Source organism: Euleptes europaea, chromosome 11, assembly GCF_029931775.1.
Source record: "Euleptes europaea isolate rEulEur1 chromosome 11, rEulEur1.hap1, whole genome shotgun sequence".
Lineage (NCBI taxonomy): Eukaryota > Metazoa > Chordata > Lepidosauria > Squamata > Sphaerodactylidae > Euleptes > Euleptes europaea.
In genome coordinates, this window is record NC_079322.1 from 56,078,620 (window position 1) to 56,098,599 (window position 19,980).

A 19,980-nucleotide genomic window follows, 5' to 3' on the forward strand; every position below is an offset into this window, starting at 1 on the left:
GGAGGTAAAAGTAAAGAGACGGAAGGACAGAGATACAAAGGGAAAGAAGCAGAGAGACCGTTTTTCAGTTTTTGCTTTCCCTTCTGGGGCTTCTCTTCCAAACAAATGTTGTTGGTTGTCAGGTTACCATTCTTTTCACTGTGGAAATACATCAACAACAGGTGCACTGTGAGACTGTGAATCAGCAGCAAACAGCCTTGTAAGGAGAATGCGCAGGAGGTAGCAACAGGTATATACTGTGTACTGCTTGCATACATTATTAATGGAAACTGAGATCTTAATTTTTTTTGTACGTCGGTGGAGTCCTGGAGTGAAGAAATATTCAAGCATAGCAAGTCTTAATCAATGCTCCCGGCAACCAACCTTCTCAAGGTCCTCCAAAGGCTACTTGGTGTCAGTATTTATTTCTTAATTCTCTGGTAAGCTGCAGCCTCAAAGCGTTTGTTAAAGCTTGGTGAATAATCGGGCGCTGCACTTTTAGAGCAGCAGGACACATGCACTTCAGCATCGCATGAGTTTTTGATCAATTTTTTGAGTGAGCAGCCAACTTTGTACATAACAACATTACAGGTTTTTATTTGGCTTTCTTGATTCTCCCCCCCCCCATCATTCTAACTGGATGGAATATTAAGAAGAAGATGATGACTTTTATCATTGTTTCCTTGTCTGATGCACACTGTGCCTGCACCATCCTGGCTAAGGGACTTTATACATTTGGGTAACGGACATTTGGAATATCCCTTCATCTGACTTTCCATGCTGGTAGGGCTGTTGGTCATCTCAGCACTGCATGTTGCCATGCTAAAGTCACCTAAGGGTAAAAATGTGTCCTGGGTAAGTACAACATTATCAGTAGTATACAGATTTTCTACTATATTCATATTTCTAAAACTGTATTGTATGTAATGAGTAACAAAACCAATAGAACTGTTATTTTCAATACTTGCTTATTTTGTGATCCAGTTCTGGAATAACTAATAATGACCTATTTTAATCTCAGTTGTACAACATTATATAATGATGTCCACATATATCCTGCTGTCTGGAAAATATGGTATCCAACTCTGCATTTTCACAGAGGCTGTGCCATCTCAAATAGCGTTGAACATATGGTCATATATTTTGTTAAGTCCAGGGCTTGTGCATATATCGTTTTTATATGACACTTACCATGTATATAAACTAGCAGCCCTGAACTAGCAACTATGTGTCTTCACAGTATATTAGGGTAAGATATCTGGTTTTTACTTGATAAAGCATTGTACATATGGTTATTGCTGGATGTAGGGGTGTAACTCTGTAGGCATAAAATAAGCAGCTGTGGTTAGTTAAAATAAACAAAGCTCTTGTTCTCTTGAGTTTGCTCTTTCTGAGTAATGCCATAGAGTGGAAAAAATAGTGAGAGATAATAGTACTGGCTAAGTTGGTGCACATCACTGCTATATTTAAGCATGATTCTGCTCACATGGGTAGCTTGTGTGGGACAATTTGCAAAAACCATTGGGAAGTTTTGGTGATAGAATATGTTGCACTTAATTACAATATTCAACGCAAGGCAAAAACATGTATAGTTTTCCTACATTGCTCTATAGCCAAGCAAAGCACATAGCTATACTACAGGCTGTAGCATGACAAGGTAAAGCCCTTCCTATCTCCCAGCTATGTATCCTGTGGCATACCTACCCTCACTATGAAGCATCCTGATATAAACAGTGCGTTCCTAAGGAGAGTTACTCCAGTCTAAGCCCATTCATTTCCATGGGCTTAGACTGGAGTAACTCTCCTCAGGAATGCACTGCTAGACTCCTAGTGGCTAGAGGGTAAGTCATCCATACTGGACTTCACTACTTAGTGCACAATCATAGGGGGCAGGTAGTTGCAAGGCGCTTAAGGATGGCACAGCTACACTGCCTCCTGAGCAGCTTGCTGGCCCAGTGCAGCAAGCCAAAAGTATAATTTCCCCCAAACCCTCTGAAACTGCTACATGCAGTTCCACGGGGCTGCACCACCGTTTTTGCAAGCGCAAGTTTATGTCAGCAAAAGGGGCCTTTCCTGGGGAGAAAGGGCTCAGGGAGGTGACTAAAGTCAGTCCCACCCCCAGGAATGCCCCCTATGGTGCCAGCACGAGCCCCTGCACCAGTGAAACGCTGCTGCTGAGGCTGTACCAGTGCCCCTGGTTTGCACTACTGTGCTGCTCCCCGGCACTGGCGAAAGTGGCCCTGTGCCGTCGTAAATGCCCATTTACACTGCACAAATGGCATCTACGTAGGCGCAGGGGTCACACCAGTTCTTAAGGCCATTCAGCCTCCTCCTTCAGAATTGCACTGTTAGTCACCTAGTAGACTCTGGGTTCCATATTGGTTGCTGGCAGTTGGCGGTTACTGCAGAGCAAGCCATCTCACCTCTTATTACCCCTAGGGCTTGGGTAGAAAATGAGTATGTTCTCATTAATAGATGCAGAATCTACAGTCTCTTCCTTCATCAAAGGCTGCAACAAGTGTAGGCCATGAATATATAACACTTTACCCATCCTGTCAGCCCTTGCTATCTGTTTTACAATTGTATAGTTTTTTCATCTTTGGCCAAGCAGTACAACTATTATTTAATTAAATGTATCTTTGCATGCATCCAGTTGGTGGACCTCAATTTAGGCAATACTTCTTTCCACATCATTCTTCAGAACCTTATATGGCAGCAGGCAGAAATATTTTTAGAGGTTGTAACATTAGTAACCCAAGCTAAATATTTGCACTTGAATTTCATATACAGTCTGCTAAAGAGCAAATTCTTGCAAAAGTTTCTTTTCTTTATTCTTTTCTTTAAAAAGAGTGCATTAAGTTTCTTAAATAAATGTGGTATGTAAGTCAGTAACCTGGGGAACAAAATAGTTTGTGTGGTTTTAATGGTTGGGTTGCTTCATGTCCATTCATAGGTTTCTTTGTATGTACTTTATCTGCTACATTTGTAAAACCGTTCTTAAATATAAGTACTGAATTGTTAACTACAAATGGACAGACTGACTCTGAGTCAGAGGAGATTGTGTGTGTGTGTGTGTGTGTGTATTGGAGGGAGGAGCTGAAGCAAGAGGCGGATAGCACAAGTTATGCTCCCTGAAAGGGACATTAATCTGTTTATGTAACTGTGTTGTGTGTTTATCTCTTTCCCTTATGACATACACATCTTCTGTATTCACACCCCCTCCCCTTCTTTATGTCATCACATTTTTATGTAAAGCAGATGGTGGAAAGGATGGATTTTAAATTCCTGCATTATTAAAGAAAATAATTGGTCACTAAGTGCAAAGCTTAATTATAGGTGGATTTACACCATTAAGTTACCAAAAATAATTGGTAGTATTATTAAACTACAAAAATATTAAATAACTGAAATTTGAAAACATGATGTTATACCTTGTTTCTAAACTTTTTTTCATAATTTTCATGGGAATTGCTTTTAGAGAATTAGACTGCCAATAAAGGCTTTGTATTGTTTCCTGAAACTCACTAAGTGTGCAGAAATGTTTACTTTTTGATTGTAGAGTCAGTGTACAAACTTACATTGAGGTGAAATGAGCCAATTAATCATGCACTGACTTTTCAGGGTGGAGAGCTGTTTAACATTATCAGGGTTAAGCATGTGTTTGCTACAGTGGTTGTGGCTGCAATTTTACTATATGTCAAATGTTGTACATGCAGGAAAGTAGGGAGTCTGCTTTCATTCAGTTACAGGTTCTGGAGTCTCAGATAGATTATGGGGTGTTCCATTGAAATTAAAAGGACTTGCTGTCAAGTAAACCAATATAGGAATGCAGTGCATATGTGTTTGAATCTTTTAATGTATTGAGACTGAGACATTAAGGTATTCTGTCTGCATCATCATCTTTCAATTTCTGCTAAAACTCAGGCTCATTGAGTCCTTTTGATCTATGATAATTCCTACACCTGTATGATATCATGCATTTCTTTAGTCCCCTCCTCTGTCTCTTCCAGATTCCTCACTAGGGTCATATCATTATTGGCTAGATTCTTACATGGAAGGAAAATCTGATCATAAACTCCTGAAGATAAATACGTCAGCTTGGATAAGTTAGCTTAGATGTGCTCATACACACTTGTATTAATTTATTAAAATATATTAATTTATATTTATTAAAGTGTAAATTGTTTCTGTTTGACCTTGTACCTATGACTTTCTTTAACCTGATTGTTACTTCTGTTTGATAAGTGCAATCACGAACCTTTCTTTCTTTCTTTTTTAGGTGTGTTTGAATTTGTTTAATAATGACTAACTGTGGATGCAGTAGTCTCTCTGACAGCATCTTATAAAGTGCTATTAATTTTGTTCTTGTTATAGCTGCCCTAGGTGACCACCACCACCCCGCACAGGCAAGCAGGCAGGCATCCAACCGATGGCGCACTCGCCCACCTGGTGGCACAGGATGGTCTGTTGCACCAGCCGGGCGTAGCCATCCAGCCGCATGCCAGAGTTGCTCCTAATTCTCATGGTCAGGGCCGGATTCTACAGCCGGCTCCTGCTACCTCTGCCCACAGGGATGAAATGAGGACACACTGGCAAAGAACTCCCCCCCCATGCATTCTGGCCCTGCCCCCTTTAACCCTTCCATGGTCGCCACTTCCGCCCCAGCCCTCTTGTAGTACAGAGGGAATACGTTTCTCCATGGCCCTGGTGGGAAAGGGTTAGCACAGTTTCTTGGGCGGTCCTAGCAGCTCCATCGCTAGTGACTCTTCTGCATTACCAATGCTGATTTCTCCACACCCATCTCTCCCCTGGACATGACAGACTCTTCTGCATACCACACCTAATTCCGTCACGACTGCTATTCACATTTACATACTGTTAACATTTACATACTAATGCTTGTCTGAATTCACTCTCCTCTACTTAAAGACAGATGGATTCACATTCTAGCTGTATCTGAAGAAGTGAGCTGTGGCTCACGAAAGCTCATACCCTACCAGAAAATATTTTTGTTAGTCTTTAAGGTGCTACTGGACTCTTGCCCTTTTCTACTTATGTTAGAATAGTTTAGCTTTTATAAAGTAAACATAGATAAATACCGTCATTTAAATATTCTTCTGATTTCCCAACAAAACAAGGTATATTTCCAAAGTATATTTATTGTCTTTAGTTATAACTAAGCAAGGTTATCGCTTTTATAGGAAGAATAATCCAAACATAATTATGCCAGATATGGAATACAGATTCCATATCTGATGTATGTGTGTATAAAGTGCCATCAAGTCACAGCCAACTTATGGCAACCCCAGCAAAGGACTTTCAGGGCAAGTGATTAAGCAGAGGGGTTTGCCATTGCTTTCCTTTGAGGTCTCCCTTCCAAGTACTGACACTGCTTAGCTTTCGAGATCGGATGAGATAGGGCTATACCATGCTGCCTTCCCTCCCTCCATATCTAATACCAGTTGCTAATAGATTATGCTCTATGAAATGCTTAATAAAATGCTTACATTTCTGCTTCTAAGCTTGCAGGACCAAGAAACAGCTATCTTGCATTTGTAGCTTTCTCTGAAACTGTCTACATCCAGCAATTTTAGCCTGAAAATTCCTAAGCCTGTTTAGAGATAGAGAATGCTTTCAGGTGTATGTGGGAAATGTGTGTGTTGGTATGTGTGTGTGTGTACAGAGAAGTAACATTTAGGTCAAAGATTAAGGGTACCCCCCCAGCCCTGAAACAGATTGTCCTGAATATGTGTGATATGGGCTTGAACATCTTCGTGTAGTCAGCCTCTTCCTTCACCCCCCCCCCCCAACTGGTGTTGGGAGATAAAGAAAACCAAACCTGTAACAGCCAGCGGATGTAGCTGATGAGTCTGGCAGCAGGGCAACAAAGATGCCAGTGTGGACTGAGCGAGGTGAAGAAAGAGCAGAGAAGGGCCGGAGACACCATGATGTCATCAGACCTACAAAGGAGGGGGGCAGAGATGGGCCAGGCAGAGTTCTACCTTCCCCCATCAAGGGAACTCTCCTGCTCAAATGGCCAACTTAAGCGGACTGCAAAGCAGTCTGTGTACATCATCAGGGCTGGCCAACCAAACTGTGGCGTGAGTGTGAAGTGTAGATATGCAGACTGGGGAGAAATGCTCTGCCAGAGATTCAAGCCGACAAGGCCTTGTAGATATATTTCACAAATGAAAGTAGGAACATTCCTGTGAACCATTTGCTGACTGTGAAACCCTCTTTCCAAGGTTCTTGTAGGTTATCCGGGCTGTGTAACCGTGGTCTTGGAATTTTCTTTCCTGACGTTTCGCCAGCAACTGTGGCAGGCATCTTCAGAGTAGTAACACTGAAGGACAGTGTCTCTCAGTGTCAAGGGTGTAGGAAGAGTAATATATAGTCAGAAAGGGGTTGGGTTTGAGCTGAGTATTGTCCTGCAAAAGTATTGTCCTGTAAGTATCAAGATAATGTGCTAATGAGGGTATGGTATGTTAATATGGAACCATTGTATCCTGAAGTGATCTGTTAATGTGTGTAATCCAAAGCTAATCTGTATGGCTATTGTTGAATGTTGTCTTTGTCTGGAGGTTTTTCAGGGCAGGAAGCCAAGCCTTATTCATTCTTAAACTCTCCTCTTTTCTGTTAAAGTTGTGCTGATGTTTATGAATTTCAATGGCTTCTCTGTGCAATCTGACAAAATAGTTGGTAGAATTGTCCAGTCTTTCAGTGTCTTCGAATAAGACCCTGTGTCCTGTTTGTGTCAGTCCATGTTCAGCCACTGCTGATTTCTCAGGTTGGCCAAGTCTGCAGTATCTTTCATGTTCTTTTATCCTTGTTTGTATGCTGCGTTTTGTGGTCCCGATGTAAACTTCTCCACAGCTGCAAGGTATACGATATACTCCTGCAGAGGTGAGGGGGTCTCTTTTGTCTTTTGCTGATCGTAGCATTTGTTGTATTTTCTTGGTGGGTTTAAACACTGTTTGTAGGTTATGTTTTTTCAAAAGTTTCTCCATCCTATCAGTGACTCCTTTAATAAATGGCAAGAATACCTTTCCTATGGGAGACTGTTTTTCTTGAGTTTTCTGATTTTTGTTTGGTTTAATGGCCCTTCTGATTTCATTCTTGGAGTAGCCGTTTGCTAGCAGTGCGTGATTTAGATGATTAGTTTCTTCCTTGAGAAACTGTGGTTCACAGATCCGTCTTGCACGGTCCATTAATGTTTTGATTATTCCTCTTTTCTGTCGGGGGTGGTGGTTGGAGTTTTTGTGTAAGTAGCGATCTGTGTGAGTTGGTTTCCGGTAGACCTTGTGACCTAACTGAAGGTTTGATTTACGGATGACAAGGGTATCAAGAAATGGGAGTTTACCCTCAATTTCCTTTTCCATGGTAAACTGAATGTTTGGATGGATATTATTAAGATGGTTTAGAAAGTCCATTAATTTTTCTTCACCATGGCTCCAAATGGTAAATGTATCATCTACAAACCTGAACCAGACTGTAGGTTTGTAAGGTGCTGATTCTAATACTGTCTTTTCAAAATATTCCATGTAAAAGTTTGCTATTACTGGACTGAGTGGACTTCCCATAGCTACTCCATCAATCTGTTCATAAAATTCTTGATCCCATAGGAAATAACTTGTTGTCAAACAATGGTGAAATAAGGCTGTTATATCTTCTGGAAAAATCTGGTTAATCAATGAGATTGTGTCTTTTACTGGAACCTTGGTAAAGAGGGATACAACATCAAAACTGATTAATATATCCTTTGGATTGAGTCTTAACGGACTGATTTTGTTGATGAAGTGAGTTGAATCTTTGATGTAAGAAGTGGTTTTTCCAATGTGGTCCTGTAGGAGGGTGGTCAAATATTTAGCTAATAGCTTGGAAATTCTTTCCAAGAATTGTAAAAGGGCTCTAAGAATGCCACCTTCTGATATCTAAAGAGTTGCCATGCAGAGGATGGGGCAGATATGTTGTGTTGGATGACAGGACTTGGATTAACGGATATAAATTACAGCAAAGGAGGTTTTGATTAAATTTGAGGAAGAATTTCCTGAAACTGTCTTCCCCATGAGGTGGATTCTTCATCTTTTTTGGAGTTTTTAAAGCATCAGTTGGGCACCTATTTATCAGGGATATTTTAGTTGTAGTTCCTGCATTGGCAGGGGGTTAGACAAAATGACCCTGGTGATCCTTTCCAACTCTGACATTTAATAAAGCAGCAATTGATCATAGGAGAAAATGCGACCCCCCCCAAAAAAAAAAAAACCCTGCTGGAGGCAAAATTTAGAAAAGCTGGCAATCTTCAGGCCAGGTGGTAGCAGCTTCTTGATGCTTTATTTATAAAGGTATTTATATGACTCAAGAAACCCCTTCAACCTCCTGCCTTTCATCTCCCACCTTTGCAGAGTTCCATTGCAACTGTGGCAAAGATCTGACAAAAGGAACTAGCCCACAGTAAAAAGCATCTAAATTTCATTTAATAACAAGGCTTTGTGGAAGAAAGTTAAGAGAAGGCAGGGGAAAATCAAATAGAAATGTATTTTATGCCAGTTTTATTGTCAGAATTTATATAGCTCTGGGATCAACAGTTATGCTGTGTTATTATGCTGCATCACAACTATGCTGTATCAGCTATATTATTATTATTGATCCACTAATTGCTGCAGGTGAATTGGGTCACTTGATCAGTTCATAGTCTCCTGTCAGGAAGGGATTAGTTTAAGACAAAAGCTGTTTTTGAAGAGTAGTTGAAAGGAACCTGTATACCATCAGAGCTGAAAATACAAAAGCTGCGCAAAATATTATGAAATGTTCTCATTGCTAGAAATTTGGGGAGGGATGGGGTATGATACTATCATAGGGGGTTACCGCACTTGTATTCCCAACAATGTATTAAGAGTTTGAAAATGTTATAAAAAATACTGTTCACACTTTGTTTGGCCCCTTTAGCTGTGAAGACGTTTTCCAACCATTTATAAGCCGTAGTATCCAAAAACCCTTTTAAAGCGATGTTTTTTATAACATTTTCAAACTCTTAATACATCGCTGGGAATACAAAGTGCGGTAACCCCCATAGTTATTCTTTTATATTTGGAATTTCTGGTTTTAATTTCGATGGGATTTTAGTCAACTGTTGACGATTCTATTCTTCTATATATGACTGGCTATGTGCTGTATTAATAATAAATGACTGACAATACTATGATAGTATTGTGCCAGTTATAATATCCTCCAGCCAGAACGTTTATGGTGAAGAGACATGAATATACAGAGGAGGAACTAAGGTTAACAGGATTCTATAATCCTAAACCCTAATATTTATGGGGACCCCTTGGAGGGCAGACATCCAACTAGTGCTCCACCAGCTGCACTGGCTCCAGACTGAACACCGGATCAGGTTTAAGGTTTTGGTATTGACCTTCAAAGCCCTAAACGGTCTGGAACCATCGTGCCTGCAAGACCACCTCTCCCGATACACCCCCCCCCCAAAGAATGCTTTGCTCAGCCGGAGAAAATCTACTGGTTATCCCTGGCCCAAAAAGCATTCGGATGTCCTCAGCCAGGGCCAGGGCCTTTTTGGCTCTGGCCCCAGCCCAGTGGAACACCATGCCTAGTGAGATTTGGGCCCTGTGGGACTTAAAGCAGGGTCTGTAAAACTGAGCTGTTCCACCAGGCATATGGTTGAGGACAGTGACAGTTTCCATCTGGCTGGCCTCCCCTCCCCTCCTTTCTCAACCTCTGCTATGATTCCACAAATGATAAAAGTGTTACTGCTGCTATGTCATTGGTTTTAGTATTGATATATTATGGCGTCTGTTTTTATTGTTAAATAAATTGGTTTTAAATTGTTTTAAAGTGTTGTTAGCTGCTTTGTCCAGGAAAGGGCAGCCTATAAATTGAATAAATCTAATCAAATCAAACTGAGTGAGGGTCCATCATTGTCATGGGTGCAGTTTTTTGATGCCACAATAAATAGTTGTTCCACACATCAATAGGTATTCCATCACATCAATAGTTATTCCACACATCAATAGGTATCATGGTATCTCTTTTGGATATGATCATGTGGCTTGAAAGAGACAAAGAGATTTACGATGCTGAAAAATAAAAACAACTACACTGTACTTTATATGCACTTTATATGGGTCTGCCTTTGAAGTCATCTTGCAGGTTTCAGTTGGTACAGAATGTCGCAGCTCGGTTACTGTTGGAAGCTAGGCAGAGTACTAGGCTTGCCAGGTCCCTCTTCGCCACTGGTGGGAGGTTTTTGGGGCAGAGCCTGAGGAGGGTGGGGTTTGGAGAGGGGAGGTACTTCAATGCCATAGAGTCCAATTGCCAAGGCGGCCATTTTTTCCAGGTGAACTGATCTCTTTTGGCTGGAGATCAGTTGTAATAGTGGGAGATCTCCAGCTAGTACCTGGAGGTTGGCAACCGTACAGAGTACGAATATTACTGCCATTCTGCAGTTACCCCATTGGTTATGTATCAGTCACTGAGCTCAAATCAAGGTAATTGTTATCACATGCAAACCCCTACATGGCCTTGGACCCTCATATGGGCAGGACGGGTTCTCTTGCTATGCACAGATGCAGCCGCTTCACTCATCTGAGCAAAACCTTCTGTAACAAACCATATGAAAGCAATATTCTCTTGGTAACATGAGTTTCTTAATTTTTCAAGTTGTTAGTGTACTTCAACAGTTATGCAAATATTTTGTGTAGGCAGACAAATGTCCTGGTATAAATCTGTTTGTAGAGGTAAATCATCTCAGTTGGCTAAAGCAGTGAAGTCATCTGTTCACTGATGTATTGAAGGTGGGCGATTACTATTCCAAGCTTGTAGCCTCTGAAGTCAATAGAGCTTTCAGCATCCACATTTTATGATCTGGGTTGAGATTCTGTGTACTTGAAATAGGGCCTAAGAAAACTTGTGCATCTGAAAGTTTGCGTTCCACCCGCCCCCACAAGGCTGTTTATTTAACCAAAAACAGCAATCCAAAATCCACAAATAAATGGGCAGTTCCATGTGTAACATCGTCCCTGAGCTATGTGGCTCACCAGCTTTAGAGCAAGGATGTCCTCACGATGAGGCTTCTGGAATTTGCATAAGCATCTTCTTTCTCAGGTTTAACAAAATGTATGCTGTCAAGAAAAAGGCAGTGCCTAATGTGTATTAAGGGGGGAATCCAAATATTTGTCTGTGATCAAAATCAGATGTTTATCGTTTTATTCCCACTGGATCTTGCTATCTGGGTTGAGCGTGACATGAATATCAATATCCGTGGCTGGAATTCAAATTTAACCCTTCATGCTCTGCAATTTAGTATAGCTGCTACAGAAGAAAGTTTCTTGAATCCTTAACATGGAACAGTCCTGAAAAATTTTAAAACATAGGCAAAGTATTTCTTTTTTTATGAAAGAATTTATCTTAATTTTTTAATAGTTAAACAATAGAAAAGGAGTATTTCAGTGCGAGCCAGTGTGTTTGAAACTACATTGCCAAACATCTCAGATGCATATATCACCACTTTCACTTCAAGTCTGTTGTCGGGATTTTTTTTAGTGTGGGCATCCCTTAATATAGAGACTGCATTAGGGTTATTATATGATTAACAGTTCAAATCTAAGAACACTTTCCTGGGAATAATAAGCCTCAATGACAGACTTCTGTAGATTTTGAGTAGACCTATTTAGGATTTTTACCATTTTTATTACTTTTTACCATGTTACCACTTGAGATGTAACTATGTAAAAGAAATACCTAATTTTTAGTTATGAAAAAGTTGCTTTCCTTCTTTTTCCCATCTTCCTACTAACTATTAAAGTATTATTTAGTTAATGAATAGAATTGATAAAAATACATGTGTAGATATCTGATCAGCAATCCCACTATAAGATCACAGCCACGAGTGCTATTATACTGGTTTGTGATTTACGTCTGCATTAGTGATTAATTAAAAGTTGTTTCATGATTCAAACAGAGCCCATGATCTTTTTCTAGACTAGACATAAATAAAAAATGTAGAAGATCCTTCCACAGTGAATTGTTAATTGACCGTAATAAACTTCTCTAGCTAAACCACAGCTTGATCTAGAAACTGAATCAGACCAGTGTTTCAGAGAAACTTCTATTTAGACAGAAAATATGTATTTTAATCAAATCTTAGCTAGAAGTATAATGCAATGGATAGCTAATAAAGTAATCTTTATAAAGTTGCTACTAGTGTGTTTCATTGTTGAGGTTTTATTCCAATGCGAAGTAATTGTAATAGTTTTTCTTGGGACCCATCTGGCGTATGTGACAGATGCCTGGTGCACATTATTCAGCTAAGAACATTATTCCTTAGGTAAATGCATGGAAAAGAAGAGCAGACCTAGGCATATATAGCATTTTTTGGAAAAGGGAATAAAACAAGCTGAAAATTTCACTTACCGTATATACTCGTGTATAAGCCGAGTTTTTCAGCCCAAAAAAAGGGCTGAGAAAACCCAACTCAGCTTATACGCGGGTCAATACGGTACTTAGAAGGGAGGGGGGAACTTACCACCGCCGCCTGCCCGTGCGCCTTTCCTGCTGGCCAGGAGCGGCCTGCGGGGCCTCCTGAGTGCAGGGAGGGGGCCGCCGCTGCCAGGGAGGGCTACTCAGGGGTGCCGCGCGCGCTTTGCTGGGGGATTAAATGCCCGCTCCGCGGCTGGCTACCTTCGCCATTCAGAGAGGACTAATCTAGCTGCATGGGAGGAAATGAACGTGGCGGGGAAGCCGTCTCCTCCAGCCCAGCTCGAGCGGCCGGACAGCCTCCTCGTCCTCACTTGGGCAAGTACCCCCCCCACCCCTGCTTCTCTTTCTAATCCCCTCAGCGTCCCAGCTGCGCACCGCCGCTTCCCGCCCGCTTCCGAGCAGCAGCAGCTCTCGCTGCCCAAACCCCAGTGGGGAGCTCGTGCCTCCTCGCGCTCCTCCGGGCAGCCAGTCTTCTCGCCCTCTCCTTTCGTCCCTGGGCTGGGTGGGCTTTTCCCCCTCAGAGGTGATGGGTTGCTCGCGGGGAACTTGGGGGAAAGCCTCAGAGCGGCACGAGGAGGGCAGCCCGGGCGAGGGGCGAGGTGCGAGGAGTGGGGGAGAGCGGTCCAGCTCGGGGCTTTGTTTGTTTTGGCTGTTGGAGGGTCACGGAAAGGTCTCTGTGTGTTCAAGGGAAGGGGGCTGCCTCAAGCCAAAGGAAGCGCTCTGCTGTGGTGCATGCAGGAGGCAGCAAAGCAAATGTGTGTTTGTTCGGGTGCCTTTTCACAAGGAGCGGGGAAGAGTTAAGTGCTAAGAAAAGTTTAGCTCCTTGGGAACTGGCTTCCCTCTTGCTTTACTTTGGGGCTAAACTAGACCTGGTACGCTGTTGCATCTGTTTTCCTCTCTCCTTTCCTTTTTAAAAACCAAAAGCAGCTTTTTTGGGGGGGGGGTGAGTGGGAAGGACAGTTTAACCCTTTCCTTTCTCTCTAGGCGCTTTCCCTTTCCTATAGTTGCCTCCCTATGCATTTCTTACTGGTGTGTGTGTGTGTAAGGGGGCGGGGAGGGGGGAAAATACACGCTACAGGATCTGCATGATCTGTATCTGTACTATTGAATGCTTTGCAGAGCTATACAACTTTTATAAAAGTTTTTTAAAAAACCCCACCCTCAGAAATCTTTCACTGGATTTGTGCTGCTTAAAATAGGAATTTTAAAGAAGTGGCAGGGAGTTGTGGGTGGAAAAGAGGCATGGTAAACGATATTCTACAGTTTGGTCATATGCATCTGGCTTTCAAAACTGAAGCCAAACTGAAGCCAAACTGAATCTCACCTTCAAAAATAATTGACAAAAAAATCTTTAAATGAAGCGGTGGGCTAAGATTTTAGATGGTGTGTGTGAGGGGAGACCTAGCATCTATGGGGGTTACCGCACTCGGTATTCCCAGCGATGTATTAAGAGTTTGAAAACGTTATAAAAAATACTGTTCACACTTTGTTTGGTCCCTTTAGCAGTGAAGACGTCTTCCAACCACTTTTTAGCTGTGGCATCCAAAAACCCTTTCAAAGCGATGTTTTTTATAACATTTTCAAACTCTTACTACATCGCTGGGAATACATAATGCGGTAACCCCCTAAGTTGTTTTACTCATAACATAGCTTACCTTACCGGGCCAGGAGCGGCCTGCGGCGCCCGGTAAGGTAAGCCTGCGGGGGAGGGGGGGAAGGGCCTCCTTTCCCACCCTCGGCTTATACGCGGGTGCCTAATTTTTTCCCATTTTTGGGGTGAAATTAGGCACCTCGGCTTATACTCGGGTCGGCTTATACCCGAGTATATATGGTAGAAGATACATGGTATTTACATTGTTCAGAGTACTTCATTTACATCATTTTATTGTAATCCTTACAGTAGGGTTGTAAAGTAGGTTGTTATTGTTATCACATATTACAGTGGAGAATTTGAATCTGAGAAAAAAGAGAGAGGCTTGCCTAAGTCTGTCTAGTGAGATTGTGGCAGGGGCAAGACTTGGAAAAGGACCTCTTAGATTACAGTACATTCCTTTACAGTGCCATCCAAAGCAAAAGTCAGTAGGCTGAGAAGGGAGTAATTGTGTTTAGGATGACTTCGCTATACTGTTGATGTCAATGTAATTGATTTTTTTGTCCAGTTTAATTTTGCAATTTCAAATGCTTAAGTTAATTCATAAAATTCATAGTGTGAAGTAAACAATGAATCATGAACACCTTACAAACTGCTAATAATGTTTTCTGGTCAGAGCAGGTTAATTTGCCTTTTACCACCTGGAACACACTATTTTGGTTTTAGTTTACATCATTTGTTTTAGTTTACATCAGAACATTTTTATTATGTGTTTTACCAAGAGAATCTGAAATGGTTCTGTTTGATAACAATGACATTTTCTGGTGGCAAAAACTTAGAAGCACACAGCAAATATCCTGTGAACTTTAGTTTGACTGATGCCAGCTACTGTATCATCTTACACGGCCACTGGATTTACTATATTAATGCAAACAGTTTGGCTTATTATAACAACCCATACTTTCATTGGTATTGTCTTTGGATTAGAGATGTGAATCATAGTTTAGTTGTACAGTACTCAGGATTAGATCTACAGTGCTCTTCATGCTCTTGTGAAAACTTAAGTGGAACACCTGTAGTGAGGGTTTTAATTCTGCTTAAGGTTTCTTGCATCTCATCCACATTGCGAGTAGGAGGCCCTGGCTCAGCATTTAACTTGTTTAAAGAAGGAATTTGAGATAGTATCACTGGAAAAAAAATTAACTTCCTGATATACTGCAACCTTCTTATAGTGTTCAAAAAGTTACAACAAAGTTAAGCAATGGCAGTCCACAGCAGAATATAGGATCCACATGTTAGAATATGCAATACATCACAAAGATTTATAGACTGCAACAGGAGTCAGAGGACTGGGAAAGGAATTTCTGCAAGGGACACATGGCCACCATTGATAACTGTGATAATGAATCTCAACATTACTATAGCTTTGTGTCTGCTGTTTTGACTCTGCTCACCAGGAGGGTTTTTGGCATGCGACGTGAGGTTGCCTTGAGTGATTAAAAATGCATAAAGTAATAACAGGGGAAAATAAAGCAATGGGAAAATGGTGTTCAACAGCTGTCACGGCCTGTGTTCTGTGAAGGAAACTATTCTTGTAAAGTTGCACCAACATGTCACACTCAGTAGGTGTTGATGTAGAGGTAGGAACAAAAGGAGGAATGTATTTATGCAAAGTATAATTTTGAGTCAGATTTTTATTTCACTCAAGCAATTGGGGATTCCAGTCACTAGAGGAATCTGAGTTAGTAGAACAGGCATACTCAAAACCAAGTTAATAAAGAACAGAAAGGAAAAGAGCCCAGAAATGCTTGGAAAAATCAAAATATATGTCTGGCAATTGCTGTGACTGATAAGATAGGAAGTTATCTGTTTCTAGAGTTAAACCACCCAGTGCTAGAAAACAATGTTATTTAAACTCTGGAATAGGGGTCCCCAAATGTTTTGAGTCTGGGGGCACCTTTAGAATTCTGACACAGTGTGGTGGGTGCAGCTACAAAATGGCTGCCTTGGGAGGTGGAGCCAGGCACAAAACGACTGCTGCTGCTTACCTTCAGTCACACAGTTAAGATTTTTGTTTTGTGGTGGCAGCTGCTGCCAAAGCAGTGTTTGGAAAATCTGCACAGACAACCAAATTTCAGTGGCCAATCAGAAGCTTTGCTGGGCCCTGCCCACTTTCTAAAATCACTTGGTGGGTGCCAAGAAAGGTGTCAGCAGATGCCATGGGCATCACGTTTGGGCTTTAGGGAATAAAGTGGGCAGAAAACCATTCTATCTAGTAACAGAAATTTGTAAGTACAAAAGTTAAGTACCTGGCATTCCTCATTCAAATAGACATTAAACAATATATTTAGTTTGATATATTTAACTGTGTTAAAACTATCATTTAAAAAAAAAAAAACCCAGCTGAAAGATTAATGCGTTGGATTTGTTAAGGAGACTGTGCCACACTAGCTGTTTAAAGTCCTGCGGTGGTTTGTTAGTTTAGGTTTATTGGAACATCTAGACAATGATATTGTCAACCTGTTGTATTCCATTGTCTTCTATGTTGTTGTTCTGCATTTTTTAAAAGGCCTAAGTTATGGTGTATCTTTTTAAAACTTAAAATGTACTTGTAGTTTCAGAGTGTCCATGTGGACAGTTAGTGTTTTTGATGGTTCTCAGGGTTATTGGCAACCGATTCGTGCAAGAATCAGTTCTAAATTATTAGGTTTTGTCCCTGTTAGGGGTGTACCTACTTGAAGACTACTTCTAGCCATCCAAGGACCTATGCTATTTTACTTTATTTTTGTCAGTGTTATTTTGTAATACTTTTTAAAAGGGCGGTCACGCTTGCTCAACCTCCCCCCAATAACTCTAGGTGAACTAGAATTAATAATTAGCCATTCATGAGTGCTTCAAGAGAACTGGCCAGTGCCTTTGATCCCACAGTAAATCTTCACTAATGGAAAGCATTTCCATAAGCAGAACAAGATTTCCTCATCACCCCTTTGCCACTGCAGCCTGAAACACTTTCCAAAATGCTCCTCCTGGTGAACAGGGGACCCCCAAGAACAGCATGATAGGGGAGTCAGAGGCCTATGGTGTGATTCAGGTAATGAAAATTAGCCACAGGATCCAAGTTAGTAGGGTCTGTAAATAAAGGAACAGAAAGAAAATTTCAGAGATAATCTGAACCCTGGCTTGGCTGGCTGAGAGTTTCTTCCTGATACTGTGGTTCTTAGCCAGTGATATGCATACCACCTGTGGGATGCAGAAGTAGTCTGGGTGAGTGCAGGGTTTTCATCCCTTTCAATCCCCATGTCCACCTGCAATTGTGACATGCTGTTTGCTGCCAACCCTCCATGCAAGGAATCATGCTTTGTGACCTTTGGCATGCTAGTAGTAACACTCAGTCTTTCTCCTAAATTCTCTGTTCCACCTGCCCACCAGCAGGTGTCTTTAATGTACTGTTTCCTACTGACCCTACCTGCCAGGGATTATCCATTGTGCTTTTGCAGTTTTTTAATGTCTTTAAAATTTACTATAAATGATACGTATATAGTTCCTGTAATATATGCCTGTAAACATATCAACGTCCTTCCTGGAAAAAGTGGGCTTTTTGATTCTATCGTGGTGGGATCCAGTTTCTTTGATAGAGTAATTGATGGGACATAAAATATGAAAGTCTGAAAATCACTGTCCTAGTAGACATATAGCAGGATCTTGCTAGTGAGGATAGATTTTTGTGCAGATATAGCGCTATATGGAACTGTGTGGTACCACTTTTTTGATTCCACTTGTAGTAGAAAATAGAAAAGTGGGATCCTTCAGTAGCACACACAAAAAGGTCATAGAGACCACAATGTCCAACCTTGAGAATGATAGCTACTGTATTGTTTTCTTTTGGTTTACCCAAAGGCACTGTATTAAAAAACACATTTAAAGTTATTTATATTGTGCACAATGTGCAGTTCACTGTAGCTACGGTCGGGAACTTCTATAGTAAAACATTCTGCTAATCCATATACAACGTTTGATTAAAAAAATAGTGAGTGTGCTTTGTATTTGAGAAAAAATGCATTAACATTTGCTTTTCTTATGAACATTGATATGTTTTAATTTTATTAGCTGATATGCTGATATTGAGATTGTTATTGTAGTTAATCCCTAATGCCACTTTTTTACTATACTTACAGTAGCAGTTATTGTTAACTGTTAATGAAGCCACTGTAATGCATGTTTTCAGAGGCTAGAATAAATGTACACCTAGAGAGCAAGCCTGAGCAAATCTATCCAGAATCCTGCTCAGGTCTATTAAATGGGGTTTACCCCATTTGCACTAATATAATAGTAAAAATAGACTGTAGTTTGGTTTTCTATTTGATATGTACTTAGACACCACTTTTAAAATGAAGGGATCCTTCATGTTCTTCTGAAAATATAACGAATATGTACATTTTAATTCTTAAATATTATCATACATGTGCTGCACAATAGCTATGTTTTTGTTGATATCTATTAGAAGTCAGATTACATGACCACAAAACTCTCTGATATAATTTCAGCAGCGGGTATTCTGATGTTTAACATAAATGAACCTTGAGTAAAAATAATTAATTTAAGTAATTAAGATTAAATATTTCTATGACAGAGTACAAACATGGCCACTCCAATCCAGCCATCTGCTTCTCTTCCCAACCAAATGCTTGTTGCTGCCACTCATTATGTGGCCAGATCTACATAAGCACAGCCCTTGCTGCTAGATCCGATTAGAAACCACATGTGTTACACTCAGCTATGGACACATGTGTGGGAGCTTGTTCTCAGATATGTATGTCCTAGCTGGACTGAGCAAGTGACTTAAGTGGTCTTTCATGTCTGGATTCTGAGTGCCACTTTATCTGTACAAAAATAGCAGCAGCACAAAACAAATACAAAAGTATTGCTTTAATGCATTGAGGGCAAAAAGGTTAGGCACAAAGAGGTAAAGAGCGATAGAGTAAGCACGAAAAATCAGAAGTTTATGCAAAGGACACAGGGAGGCAGAAAAAATATGAAATGTGCAGAATGTGATAGCGCCACTTTATACTGGGAATGTATATTCCTGTGTACCTAGTCCTGCATTTTACAAATACCTAATGTCACAAACTTTTTCCTGAATTAAAAAATTCAGAAAGACAACTTTTAACATTTCCACAGCTTGGTGTAGACAACTTTTAACATTTCCACAGCTTGGTGTAGACAACTTCTAACATTTCTATAGCTTGGTGTAGTGGTTAAGAGCTGTGGTTTGGTGGACTCTGATCTGAAGAACTGGGTTTGATTCCCCACTCCTCCACATGAGCGGTGAATGCTAATCTGGTGAACCGGGTTGGTTTCCCCACTCCTATATATGAAGCCAGCTGGGTGATCTTGAGCCAGTTATACTCTCTCAGACCCACCTACCTCACAGGGTGTCTGCTACTGCTGCTGTAAGCAGAAATAGGTATATGGGACAGAGCATGCACAGGCCAGCTGCAGAGGTGAATTTTCTCAAGATTTCCATCTCTTTCCAAGTCTATCGGAATGCTCCTGTTCTCCGGTGCATGCTGGCATCATCCCACCCAAACTGGCATGTGACAGAGGTGGAGAGAGTACCCTTCCCTCAGTCCTCTCTTTGTTGCCATGGAGACAGGATCCTCTAGGGTTGCCAGGTCCCTCTTTGCCACCAGCAGGACATTTTTGGGGTGGAGTCTGAGTAGGGTGGGGTTTGGGGAGGGGAGGGACTTCCACACCATAGAGTCCAATTGCCAAAATGGCCATTTTCTCCAGGGGAACGGATCTCTATCAGCTGGAGATCAGTTGTAATAGATCTCCTGCTACTACCTGGAGATTGGCAACCCTAGGATCTAAGGTTGTTGGGGGAAAATTCAGGAAAATTCAGGTTTGGGTTTAAT

At 41.1% G+C, this 19,980-nt stretch overlaps 1 protein-coding gene across 6 annotated transcripts in view; it reads left to right on the forward strand.

Annotated features, from left to right (window-relative positions):
* Nucleotides 1-19,980, forward strand: part of CACNB2 (calcium voltage-gated channel auxiliary subunit beta 2) — a 153,425-nt gene that overhangs the window by 57,115 nt on the left and 76,330 nt on the right. The window contains exon 1 of one of the 6 annotated variants that reach the window (XM_056857011.1): nucleotides 654-834. The exons of the other annotated variants lie outside the window; for them this stretch is intronic. Within the exon in view, the coding sequence (XP_056712989.1) occupies nucleotides 757-834 (78 nt within the window). The 5' untranslated portion in view covers nucleotides 654-756. Of the gene's footprint in view, nucleotides 1-653; nucleotides 835-19,980 lie in introns of those variants that run through there. 6 annotated transcript variants of the gene reach the window in all.